Source organism: Protopterus annectens, chromosome 8.part1 (genome assembly GCF_019279795.1).
Source record: "Protopterus annectens isolate FY-2018-M chromosome 8.part1, PAN1.0, whole genome shotgun sequence".
In the NCBI taxonomy this organism is placed as follows: Eukaryota; Metazoa; Chordata; order Ceratodontiformes; family Protopteridae; genus Protopterus; species Protopterus annectens.
Window position 1 is genome coordinate 367,158,161 of NC_056742.1, and position 13,844 is coordinate 367,172,004.

Consider the following 13,844-nt stretch of genomic DNA (forward strand, 5'->3'; position numbering starts at 1 on the left):
TCAGGATGTGTACTATCACATCAAAATTCACAGGCTCTCCAGAAGGTTTCTCTGCTTTTGGCTGGGGGCCAGTCACTACCAATTCAGAGCCCTGCCCTTTGGTCTCACTACAGCCCCCAGAGTGTTCACCAAATGTATGGCAGCGGTTACGGCTCACCTGAGATGGCAAGGATTCCAGGTGTTTCCTTATCTAGACGACTGGCTCCTCACTGCCACCACCAGGCATCAACTTCTCCAAGCCAGAGCTTACACCATTCACATTTGCAGAGGGCTAGGAATCTCTATAAATTTTGAAAAGTCTGCCTTGTCGCCTTGTCAGTCTATTACCTTTATAGGCGCCAACGTGAACACCGTACAACTTTCAGCAAAGTTAACAGATCAAAGGGTCTTAGATATTCAAAACCATGTCAATGTTCTTCTTCAGAGCGACAAAATTCAGGCCAGGTATGTCCTGAAAGTATTGGGTCTTATGGCGGCCGCCATAACACTTCTTCCCCTTGCACGTTTTTACATGCGTCTTCTACAGTGGATGCTTTTCGCCCAATGGTCTTTTCAGCAACTCCCGATGCACCACAAGATCATGATAACTCAAACTTGCAAAAGTCATCTGTCCTGGTGGATATTGTCCCCTCAAGTCCATCAGGGCAGACCCTTTGTTCCTCCTCCCCCAGTTGCCACGGTGACATCGGACGCCTCCCTGATCGGGTGGGGTGGGGGCATTTTCAGGGCAGGATGGTCCATGGCACTTGGCAACCTTTCGAGCGCCAGCTGCACATAAATGTCCTAGAGATGAGAGCAGTGCTTTTAATGTTGCAAGCCCTCCACGACTCTCTTCCCCTAGGAACTATTGCAATCCAAACGGACAATATGTCCGTAGTGTGGTATATCAACAAGCAAGGCAGAACCAAGTCCTATCCCCCGTGTCGAGAGGCACTCAGACTTTGGCAATGGGCGATCTCAGCGGTTTCTGATAGCAACGCATATCCCCGGGAAGTCCAACATCATAGCGGACAGGTTGAGCAGTGCTATACTCATGCCACACGAGTGGTCTCTCAAACAATCGGTAGCGGAAGAGATTTTTCAGAAGTGGGGCCTTCCTTGCTGCGATCTTTTTGCTACACCCCAAAACAGAAAATGCCCCGACTTCTTCATCCTCTTCCCCCTTCCAGGCCATCCCCTCAGAGACGCACTAGTCCAAGATTGGCCTCGGGGACTTCTCTATGCCTTTCCACCCTTTCCTCTAATCCCACAAGTAATTCAGAAAGCAACCGCCTTGAGAGCCAAGTTGATTCTCATTGCCCCTTATTGGCCTCGACAGATATGGTTTCCGTTCCTACATCATTATCTTTTGGTACAGCCTTTGCATCTGGACCCAGCTCCAGATCTGTTGACCCATCAGTGGGGGCAGCTGCACCAATCCCTACATTCTCTCAACCTCACTGCATGGTTGCTCCACTTCCGTCCTTAGCCAGGCTTTCTATGATTTCTAATCCCGTCCGGGATATCATAGTAGCTTCCCTTAAATCTTCCACCAGAAGGATTTACACTAGTAAATGGAAACGTTTCTCCTTCTGGGCAAAGGCAAGGAATATAGATCCCTGTACTGCCCCAATTCATTCGGTTTTAGACTTCCTAGCCGAAATTTTTCATTCAGGGTCTTCTGCCTCTACAGTAAAGGTTCAGTTGGCAGCCATATCGAATTTTCATACAGGCTTATCTCACCACAACATCATGTCCAATAAGCTTTGCAAAGCCTTCCTTAAAGGTGTATATTTACTTAAGCCTCCGATCAAAGACCCTCCACCTCAGTGGGATCTTAATTTAGTCTTAACATCCTTGATTCCCCCCCCCCCCCTTTGAACCTGCGGTCTCCTGTTCATTGAAATTTCTTTCCTGGAAGACACTCTTCCTAGTCGCCATTACTTCTGCTAGGAGTGTATCAGAGCTTCACGCCCTCTGCATTCGTCCTCCCTACTTAATCTTCTATAAAGACAGAGATTTTCTAAGGACTAATCCATCCTTCTTACCCAAGGTGGCTTCGCAGGCAAATTTAAATCAATCAATTGATCTCCCAGTTTTTTTTCCCAAACTATACTAATAGAGTGGAGCAAAAGCTACATTATCTAGATGTTCACCGCCAGCTCCGATACTATTTGCATAGAACCAAACAAATAAGGAAGTCTGATCAACTGTTTTTATCGTACGCAGAAAATAAGAAAGGCCTTCCTGTTTCCAAGGTAACCCTATCTAGGTGGCTGTCTTCTGTGATTACATCTATTTATCAACTCAGAGGCAGGCAATTAACTTCTAAGCCAAAAGCCCATTCAACTAGAGCACTAGCTACATCTACAGCTTTTCAAGCTAGACTACCAATAGACACTATCTGTGCGGCAGCCACATGGGCCTCTCCTCATACCTTTGTTTTGCATTACAAATTGGACATGGCCTCCAGGGACAGAGCAACATTTGGTTCCACCATTCTTAAGAGTCTGTTCCAATGAGCCACCCAGGATGAAGGTGCTAGGGACGCGGTCCCATCCAGCAAGAATGAAGGCGAGATTAACAACTTAACATTGAGAAGTTATGTACCTACCATAACGTTCCATGTTAGTTGTCTTCTCTTGCCTTCTTTCTTGCATCCCACCCACCATCCCCCTAGCCTAGGCAGACCGAGAAGATCTTCCCTTCCTTGAAGGGTCCTTTTATTCCCTTGTTCACCATCTAGGTGTCCTAGGATATATATATATATAGTGTAGATAATTATCTTTGGGGGGTTTTTATCCCTCTTCCTCCTCCTTCCAGTTGGAGGATTTTGTTTTATTGGCCTATGCTAGGTTTTTCAGCTTCCAAACGAGATCTGGGGAGTTATCGCCTAGTATCATGGGATATAGGGTTGCCTCAAGCCGGTAAAATAAGCTCTCGAGCTTTAGTAAGCGGCCGAGTCGGAGCCGAGGATCGGCTCCGAACCCATCCAGCTAGAAAGAAGGCAAGAGAAGACAACTAACATGGAATGTTATGGTAGGTACATAACTTCTCATTATACTCTATGATGGGTCTGATGAAGACTGAGTCCAGTGACGTGTTGGCCTGTCTGGATCTAGATGCCATACCCTTGCTTATAAGTCTAGCAGCATATAAAGATTTTCTTACTATCTTGCACACATGTTGGTTGAAGGTTACGTTACTTTCTACAGGAGTTCCTAGATCTCTGACTAGTGAAACAACTTTTAGGGGTGTTTTATTGATGACATAGTTACCCAGGGTGTCTGACTTCCTAAAAGGTACTGTAATGCATTTTTGGTATTTAGTTTTAAGTCATAGCTTTGGCACCAAGCATTTGTCTGTGTTAGACCTTCCTGAAGGGTGTTCTCATCTTTGGGGAGTTTAATGACTTCTCCCAGTTTGCAGTCATCTGTGAGCTTTGTTAACCAGAGGCCTTTGACATTTGCTTTGGCATCTAGATGCCAAAGAGGAGTGGGTCTAGCACAGAGCCCTGGGAGACTCCATTGGTGGCTGGCCTCTTTGTGGAGGATGCCTCACTGATTCTAACCTCCTGGGTCCTATCAGTGAGCCAGCTAGCTATCCAGTGTGTTAAAAAGGGGTTTATACCTAGTTCCATAAGTTTATTGACAATGCCTGAGTGGGGTATTGTATCAAATGCTCCAAGCAGATTTAGGTAGGCAGTATGTGCCATTTTCCCATCATCCATTGCCTTAGTGTCCATTTTAAAGAACTCCACCAGATTCAGTAAGCATGAACTTCTTTGACACAGCCAAACTGGGAAAGATCCTGTGTCTGGAGGTCTCCTATGTCCTTGATGATAATTTTCGTAATAGCTCTTTCCATGGCTTTGCAAATAAGACTAGTCAGACTACTGGGTCTGTAGTTTCCAGGATCTGTTGAAGGTTCTCTCTTATGAAGGTGAATGACTATCACAGTCCTCCATTCAAAAAAAAATAAAAGAATTTTACAAATGTAAATAGTAGACCATACACTTTAAAGTTAAATTAATATGAAAATAAGTAATACATTATCATATTATATATAAATTTTATATTTACATATGATCTCAAAAAAATAAATAAATACATTTTGTGAAAAACAATAGTAAATGCAAAAGGAGGAGAAGAGAAATATACCAAACTCAATATAATTGAGACTAGAAATAAACTGAGGAAAGAAAAAGACATGGAATAGAAATATAACGAAATAATTAGAAAAATGCAAAAAGATGGAACAGAGTGAGGATAGTGAAGAAGGAAAGGAAGGATACACTAGTATAGAAAGAGATACAAGTAAAACGTTAGTAAAAATGAGTAAAAATATGCTTGTAATAATTTCAACTGTAATTATTCTTTGTAACCTGTAGGACTCTTCCCCCGCGGGCTTCTAAGGAAAATGGGTCTCCCACCCAGTCGGACTATCCCGGTAACCAAACATAAAATAAATAATAAATAATTTGTTTTTGATACTCTCAGGATTGAGTAAGAAATATTTCAGGAACAGTTACTAAAATTAAATTTAGATAAGAAAGGTATGGTTAGTGTAGGGTTAATTTCAGTATTAACTAGTATAGGTATAATAGTAGAAGAAATTTAACTGAAGAAAGTTTTAAAATATGTCTGGCTATAAGTAAGCTTTTGATAGAATATGGCTAGTTTTTACTAAAAACTGTCTAATTGTTTCAATTGTACCTACGAGTCTACATTGTATAGTGTTTGAAAATGGATGCCTTTCTAATGTTTTTTTTTTCTGATAGGCTGAAAACATTAGTATGTTGGTAAAAGTGAGGAAAAGTATATCAAGGAAGTGTTAATTAAAAGATACTAGAAAAGCTGTAGGTAAAGTTGCCTGTAGGAACCTGGAAATGAGGGTTCTGAAAGAGACACATTTGTCATTTGGAAGTTTTGTCATTTATGTTTGTGTCTGTAAGAAATCTGAGGAACTCTAAACTTTCAGTTAGTTCCAGTTTGGACTTCTAATGATTTACAGAGATGTGGAAGAACAGACACAAATGAAGCAAATAGTCTGTTGCAGAGATAAGGGATTATTTGTTGTGGTGACAAGGTGTGAATTGTGTTGGTATGGGAACACGCACAACCCTTTCAGCCTGAGATAAGCAGTGATTCCTGGCATATAGTTGGCAAACGCACAAGGAACTATGATGAGACTGAAGGGCAATGTTCAAAAGTGGCAATGTCTGGCTTCAGGCTAGAAGTGAATATACCTTCTGGAATGGCTATAAAATTGTTTTGTGGAGATGAGCATCTTGAAGGTCTTTTGGACACATCTGGTTTATTTTTTGTAAGCAGAGAAGGACTGATTACATCACGACCATCTGGAAATTAGTCTTTTCTTTTTTTTTTTTTTATATAGAGGTTTAGGTCACTTAAGTCTGAAATGGTCCTGAGATCCCCTGTTTTTTGGAAATAAAAAGAATCTGGAATAGCCACTGGACCCTTAGTGGTCTGGTGATACCTCTTGTATAGCTATTTTTAGAAGACACTGGGAGATCTTCTGTTCTGCTGCTCTCTTTTGTTGGGGTGGCATGTCTGTGAGATTTGGGGATGACTGCTAGGGAGTAGCTGTAAAGGGAAATGTGTAGCCTCAGTAACCCTTATCCAGTTGCCTTGTGTGATGGATTCCAAGTGAAGTGGCAGTCAATCCCTGACTGTCTCCAGAGTGGAATGCTTGGGCAAGTCTTCAGGGGTGTTGGACAGGCTGGTTCTGGGAGGAAGGACCTCTAAAGCCCTGATTCTGCTGACTCCCTCTGCCCCTGGGGTGGTGTCTGTTAAAGGTCCCCCCTCTCCTGTCTGAAAAGGGGTCAAAAGGGAGATAATGTGATTTTCTAAATCAAAGTGGCTTATTACCTTTCTGATTTCTGGAAAAAGACATTTGGGAGGGGGGGTCTCAAAGCAGACTCCCATGGCAGATGAGGTCTTTTGTTTCTGTTCAGTTTTCAGCAACTTCTCTTTGAATTTGGAGTCAGATAATAAGGCCCCATCATAGCATTGAAAACAACACACTGAAATTGTCCACAAAATTACAGAGATGCAGCCCGAAGTGTTGATGCAAAACCACTGTTTAACTCCTTGCTCTGCTAGAGTTTCCAATGGTCTGGGCATCTGAAAGGTACCCATAGGCTTTTGAAGCTGGCTCACTGGCAGTTATATCATAAGCAGAATATAACCCATATAACTTAAGGCTACTGCAGCAATGATTTATTTGAACATCTGCTGTCATGATAAGTTTACTTACACTGCTCTTCTTTTCTTCTACCTCAATAACAATTTGAAGAATACTTCAAATTATGCTTTTAAGCCCACTTTGAAGAACTGTTAGTACAGAGAATTATGACTGATGTAAAATAAATGTCTTCCCTTCAGCATGAGCAAAGATTATACCACTTGCAAGAGCTTTGGAGACTAAATCCAACACGCACTTTTTCTGTCTGCAGTATCTTTTCCTTTGTAACAGAATGTGTTGATGGATTTCCTTAGGCGGCAGATTGTCTCTAACTCATATATGACAATTGAATGGGTCAATATTTCAGCAGATAGCAAACCTCAGAGACATGCCCAAGGTGGCCTTATTTACTATCCTTCTCACCAGTCAACTATCCAGAATGTGTTCATTACTTCAGCTGCATGACAGTTATGGACTGGATGACTTTTCTTTCTGTGGACAGAAGAGTCAGCAGTACTGTCTCAGAAAATATTTCATAAAGATAAGCAGGACTTAATCATATAGCAGCCATGTAACCAAAACAGCCTTTGTTCTCTCTGCTTATTCAGCTCAGTTTATAGTCTCCTTTTCAATTGTGTTTGGACAATAAGATGTTAACCCTAAAGAAAGGCAGATTTCTTTATGACAAATTAATGTCTCACCACCTTTCAGACTGGTAGTTAGGATATTATTTCCAGAGAATAATTTGTTGTTTCTTAAAGTGTATTTGTCAGATTTGAAAGCATCGTTATTTGACAACTACTTTTATTTTCCATTATATTCCTCATCTTATAGTTGCAAGTGATTTTGCAAAAAATGAAGGTAATAGTGTGTTGTTTCATTATTCAGTTTCACGGTTTGCTCGTTTTTTCTTTACAGTCACATTCACAAAAGTGATGTCATGGTAGGTACTGAGCAGTGATTTACATATGAATGCAATGCATTATGTGAAGTAGAAACAACTTAGCTATTTGGTGGATGTGTTGCCTGTTTAGATTGTGGTTTGACCACTACATAATCAATGTTAATTTTAAATGTGAGGTGTTTCACCTGCAAGAAGTACTTGACAAACAGACTTTCTAGGAAATAAGATATTACTATTGATGCATTTTACATGAAGATTCGATAGCCTATACATTAGTTGAGAAATGAGGCATTGTGGAGTTAGTCTTTTGTGATGCAGTGGCACAGATTTTTGTCTGCAAGAAAACAATCTAGGGAGCGATACTTTTCAACAAAATAAAATACAAAAAAACAATATCCTTTCTGTATCAAAACAGTATCATTCTGTATTGTATGTGAAGTTTATAGCAAACTCCAAAGCTTTGTTACTTGCACTTGCTTTAAAACGTGACCAATATACTTTAAAGATATTTAAAATTGTGAATTAGGCCAAGATACCTAATATACAGAAGTAATGCATTCAAAAGTAAAAACAGTCTCACCTCAAAGACAAAATTCTTTTAGTTGCCCATTTTCATGACTTTAAAATTATTCAGTCATCTTTTTAGAAGCCATTTGTTTCTTTTAAGAAACAAACTAAATACTTGTTATAAAACAAACTATATTAAAGTGTCTTGCCCATTCAATCCCCAATTGATGTAATAATTGCAGCAAAACAGCCCAGAATGCTCTTTGAGGCCTACTGCAACATTTGAAGCCTAATTCAGAAATGTTCCCATTCCCACTAAAGATGCACCAAAAGCAGTGCCTCAGTCTTCTCCCCTAACTAAACACTACAGGCTAGATGGTCAGTGCAGGTATAAGATTTTGGCACAGCTGTACTGTAGAGAAGAATCCTGTAACTATTCATCTCCTAGGGTTACTACAAGTATTTTGAATTCTGCCCAAGTAATGAGACTTACTGCATACTGTGACCCTTTAAGAAGCAAGATACAACTGTTGTGTGAGGAACTTAACTTAGCAGTAGATCTTCAAGTGGAGTTTGCTCGAGCAGTAATGCTACCCTTACTCTCTTCCCCTCTTAATCTAGAGTTTTATAGAAGATTGTGGTAGTCTACAAGGTTTTCTACACAGCTGTTATACACAATTGCAAGTGGTTCTTTATTTATTTGTAAATATTTTTTTATATTTAACTTGTACTCAGTGTTACAGACTGTTTATTTATAGATCTGCAGTTATATTAGTTATGTAAAATAACACTGTCACTAAGGAGGCTTCTACACTCAAAGAATTGTAGTGGGTCAAGCAAACATTCTATATATGTCATCCTTCCATCACTTTTCGTCAGTATTCCCTCTGATGTGAAACCAGTGCTGACCTTCACAGGGAAAGAAGACAACTATAATTTATATGGCTATATCAGGGCAGTTTTGCTAGTAAGTAAACCGAAAAGTTATGATTTGCTGCTGAACTGAACTCTCTTTGAGGAGCTACTGTTATGTGAGTAACTCTCACTCCTGTACTTTCTCACTGTCCTGTGCTCTGTTTATATATTATTACTCTAGCAGCAATCACGTTATTTGCATGTCTCAATGTACTTGTTTTTTCTGTGGTCTGCACCTGAAAATTAGCAATAGTATTCAAAAAAAAACCATCACATGTCCTGTTTAAAAACAACTAACAGTTTTATTCTGCAGATTAAAATATGAAGACTATAGTAAATACTAATGCCATATGCCTGAATTCTCGTATTCTGAAATATTTACTAACTGCATGAAAATTGTCAGGTGGGCATGTGCAAGAACTAATATGTATTCTCTGTGGAAGAGTTTTGTATGATTTGCTGTGTACCATGTCATTGCTCTCATTTCCACAGCGTGTTCTGAATTTAATGGGAAATGAAGTTATCAAAAAAATTGCGAATTACAGGAAGACTGTCATTTTCCGTCTGAAGCAGCTAACCTACTTGGATGACAGACCAGTCTTTCCAAAGGAAAGGTAAGAAACAAGAACCACCATCTGGCTTTGGGCATCAGCTGTAAGGTTTCAGGAATCTTTTATGAAAGACTATGAATGAACATACTAGGAGAAACTATAACACAACAAACTTCATTAACATTATGCACATTTTTTTTTATTGTAGTGTTTTCATATAGGAAACTTGGTAAGGTCTTTTGTCAGATTTGTATGTTGTTTAGTGTTAAAATCTTGAAAAAGTGGCAACAGGATTACAAATATTTGGCTTCAGCATGAAATAGCACTTTTATTTGCCAGGCAGTTAGTTCAAGATAAACTGTCAACTGTGGAAGACTTAGCGCAAGAGTTTCAAGTATGATTATGCAAACATTTTTCACAAGAAAAAGCTTTCCAGCCTGATTGATACTTCAAGCCCTTGGGTTCCATGGCAGTGACAATCACTCGCTGACCAGGTTCCATATGAACATTTTCAATGGACTCTCTCTCAACCCAGTGGTCCATTTTCCAACAACCATTATCCATGCCTGTCAAAATCACTCAAGTTTGCAAGAATTGCCTTCTGTGGTGGATCCATTCTAGTCAGCTCCACAAAGGCCATCCTTTTGTTCTTCCCCACACCAAGGCCACAGTGACCATGGGTGCCTCCCAGCTCTGGTCGGGGGCACTTCTTGGGAAGGACAGTCCAAGACACATGGTCCCTCGAAGAGGCCAAGACACATATCAGTATCCTGGAAATGAGACCCATCCTCCTGAAGTTGCAGGCCTTTCAAGACACTCTCCCAAACTGGTGCAATTGTGATTCAGACAGACAGTATGTCAGTAGCCTGGCACATCAACAAACAAGGGTGAACCAGATCTTACCCTCTTTGTTGAGAAGCTATGAGAGTTTGACAATGGGAGATCTCTTCCAATATCTCTCTAATAGCAGTGCACATCTTGGGGAAATCCAACATGATTACAGAGAAGTTAAGCAGGTCCATTATGATGCCTCATTATTGGTCTCTCAATGACAATGTGGTGAAGAGAGAATTTTCCATCAGTGGACCAGCCATGCTGCAGTCGTTTCACTTTTCCCCCTCAACGACAAATGCAGCAGGTTCTTTGCCCTCATCCCCCTACAAAAAGAGTCACTGAGAGATACTCTAGTTCACACTTGGCCCTCTGGTATCCTTTATGCTTATCCCCTGCTTCCGTTCATTCCCAAATTTCTGCAGAATGCATCTCGATTGAGGAGCTGAGTTATCATCATTGCCTCTTACTGGCCTCATCAGATCTGGTTTTCCTTTCTCTGGCCTCATCTTCTACATCCACCTTGGATTCTGGATCCAAATCCAGATCCCCTGTCTCACCTGACAGGCATAACTCATCCAGACATATCAGACCTCAGGTTGACTGCATGATTTGTCCAGTTTGATCGCTAGACAGGCCAGGCTCTCCTCTCCTGTCCATCATATTTTATTATCTTTCCATAAAGTTTCCACCAGAAAGATTTACAAGTGTAAATGTACAAGATGTGTTCTTTGGGCCCTAAATAAAAATTTAGACCCTTTTTCAGCACTGATTTCAAATGTCTTTAAATTTTTAGCCATAATCTTCAATGAAAGTGCTAGTTTCTCTACTATTAGAGTCCAATTAGCAGCTATTTCCAGCTTTGGGTTAATTACTCTACCTTAGCTTCCTCTAAACTTTGCAAAGCTTTTCTAAGAGTAACTTTTCTACTTAGACCCCCATTAAAAGACCCTTACCTCCTTGTGATTTAAATATTTTGCTTCAGGCTTTGACAACATCCTTTTGAACATTTGGCCAAAACTGACATTAAATTTTTGTCTTGGAAGACCATATTCCTAGTGGCTATTACCTCCGCCAGATGAGTATCTGAACTTTAAGCTCAGTCTTTGAAATCTCCTTTTTAGTTTTTCACATGAATAGAGTATCCTTACAAATGAATCCATCCTTTCTACCAAATGTAGCTTCTGAGTCCAATATAAATCAGGTCATAAATCTCCCATTTTTCTTTCCAAACTTCTCAAACAAAGGCAAATACATGTTACATCTTTTGGATGTGTACAGACAATTACATTTCTACCTTCAGAGAACCACAGACTTGAGAAAATCTGAACAATTGTTTGCTTCCTTTTCTGTTACCAAATTAGGCAAACCAGTATATAAAGTTACTTTGCCTAAAATCTTAACTGATTGTATTACCTTTATTTATGAAAAAGTGGGTTTGCCTGTATCAAAACCTCCAGGATCACATTCCACGAAGTCTGTGGTGACTTCTTCCACTTTTTAGGTTAGAACTTCCTTGGCTGATATTTGTGCATCTGCAACATGGACTAATCCTCATACTTTTATTGTTCATCGGAAACTGGATCTGGTCTCTAGGGGAAGAGCAGCCTTTGGCTCAGCGATGCTCTGGAATATCCTTCTCCTGGTAGCCGGGGACTTTCTCCCATCAGTTGAGAAATGAATGAAAATGACAACATGAGATTAAAAAGTTATGTGCTCACTGTAACATTCAGTCTGCGTTGTCCATTTTCAGTCTTCCTCAACACCCCACCCTTCTGCCCCTTTTCTTCTGGAGAGATCGAAGAGCATTATAGGAATCTCTGTTCATTGTTTGAGCTCCAGCTTTCTGTTCTTTTTATGATCTGCCACTATCAAGTTAAACCTAGGGAAGGCAAACTCGATCTGAGGTATGTTAGGCTGTAGGGGCATTATGGATAAAGGGAGAAGATCGAGAGTTCTAGGATCCTGTGCTCTGGAAGAAGCAACCAAGTTGGATCAAAGTATCAGATGTGAACCTGTCAGCTGAGGAAGAATGAAAATGGACAACACATGATGAGTATATAACTTTTTTATTTTCACTGCATCTACAGTGCGAGAGGATTGTATAACATTGTAATTTTGATGTAAGAAAACAACACAAGAACTGTCCGATGGTAGAAGAATATGCACTGCTCATTCCACAGGACAATAGTTATCACCAGTTTATTAAAAATCACAATTCGGCCGTAAATAACAATTCCAGTTGAGCGCTTTCGGCTGTACCCCAGCCTTCATCAGAACAACTGACATATTTAAAAAGTGGTATATATACACAGCTACTCACAATCAATCAGATAATTAATCAAGTGAAAAACCGCCAAAAAATGTTTAAATATTTAAAGATACATAATACAAAAACTATGTTACACTAAACACTGTTCGCAATATAAACAAAAAATTCTACATGTAAGTTGAATATGTTAAAAAGTGATGAAAAGTGTTAAAAATGTTAAAAATGGCAAACAACTCTAAAACCTCATGTCTTTTTATATATTATATTTACAGAGTGTGCCAATTATACTGCTTATTCTAATGCTAGAAAAGGTTTTATACTGATAAAATCATTGAGACCAGGCGGTCTCGTGGAATCTGTTATAATTTGCCATTTGCTTTCACATGATGCCAATTTCATTTTCCAGTCCCCTCCAAAGGGTGTATTATCTACCTGTTCAATAATAGAAAAAAGGAAGCTGTGATCATCTCCTTTTTCTAAAATATGCCTGTATAATGCGTTTTTGGTGTCATGCTTCCCTATTTTGTACAAGTGTTCGTAAATACGCCTGTTAAATTGTCTCTCCGTTTTACCTATATAATGTGCGTTACATTTAGTGCAGATAGCCAAATATACAACCTGTTTGGTTTTACAATTTCCCCTTTTACATCTAATGGTGGTACGGCAGATGTCTCCAAGTATTATAGTCTTACTCAAATTTATGTATTTGCACTGTTTACAATTTCCACATTTAACAGTGCCTTTGGTTGTGTTTGGATTTTGTTTGAAATGACTACCTCTTTCCAACAGCCTCTTCAAATTCGGGGCTGTTTTGAAAACACATCTCGGTATAGGGTCCAATATATGGTCCTTGTCCATGACCATCAAGGTCATCCAATGTTTTTCCAAAATTTCCTTAATAATATGTGTGCTGGGGGAATACATAAGACACAAACCCTACCCATGGATGTACTGGGTGTTCTCTCATTGTGGGATTGTTGGTATGAACCTAACAGGGGTGGATATTTTCTACCCCATTCTTTGTGAACATAATTAATAACTTCGTTAACCATCTTTTCAGGATACGCTCTACTGATGAACATCTCCTTAATAGTGTTGAGTTCAGATTCCAAAATGTGTGTATTGGACGACATCCTCGCCGCACGTATACATTGTCCTTTGATTACATTGTGGAATACGTAGGGTGGATGGTTGCTACTAAAATGGACGTAATCATTCGAGAAAGTGGGTTTTCTGTAAATTCTCGAAGTGAACCCATGATCATTGTTGCTCAAAAGTACGTCCAGATAAGAGATCTCCTTGAAACTATATTCAAACGTAAATTGTAAAAACTCCACAGTGTTGTTCAAATGTACCATAAATTCCTGTAATCTATCCTCTGAAGCTTTCCACAAGATGAAGATGTCGTCCAAATATCTGACATATAAAGCAATGTCTTTGTAAAAAGAACTCTTGAACACATGCTCTGATTCCCATTCAGCCATGACCAGGTTCGCGAAGATGGGGGCACAAGCTGCTCCCATCGCCACTCCCCTGGTCTGCCTGAAGTATTCTCCTTGAAAAGAGATATAGTTGTAGTTGATTAATTATCTAATTGATTGATTGTGAGTAGCTGTGTATATATACCACTTTTTAAATATGTCAGTTGTTCTGATGAAGGCTGGGGTACAGCCGAAAG

General features: G+C 39.7%; 1 protein-coding gene across 3 annotated transcripts in view; it reads left to right on the top strand.

The window, feature by feature from the left end:
• DNAAF1 (dynein axonemal assembly factor 1) overlaps window positions 1–13,844 on the top strand; it is a 1,332,504-nt gene that overhangs the window by 681,384 nt on the left and 637,276 nt on the right. For all 3 annotated transcript variants that reach the window (XM_044081943.1, XM_044081945.1, XM_044081944.1), the window contains exon 7: window positions 9,005–9,126. In XM_044081943.1, the coding sequence (XP_043937878.1) occupies window positions 9,005–9,126 (122 nt within the window). The remainder of the gene's footprint in view (window positions 1–9,004; window positions 9,127–13,844) is intronic.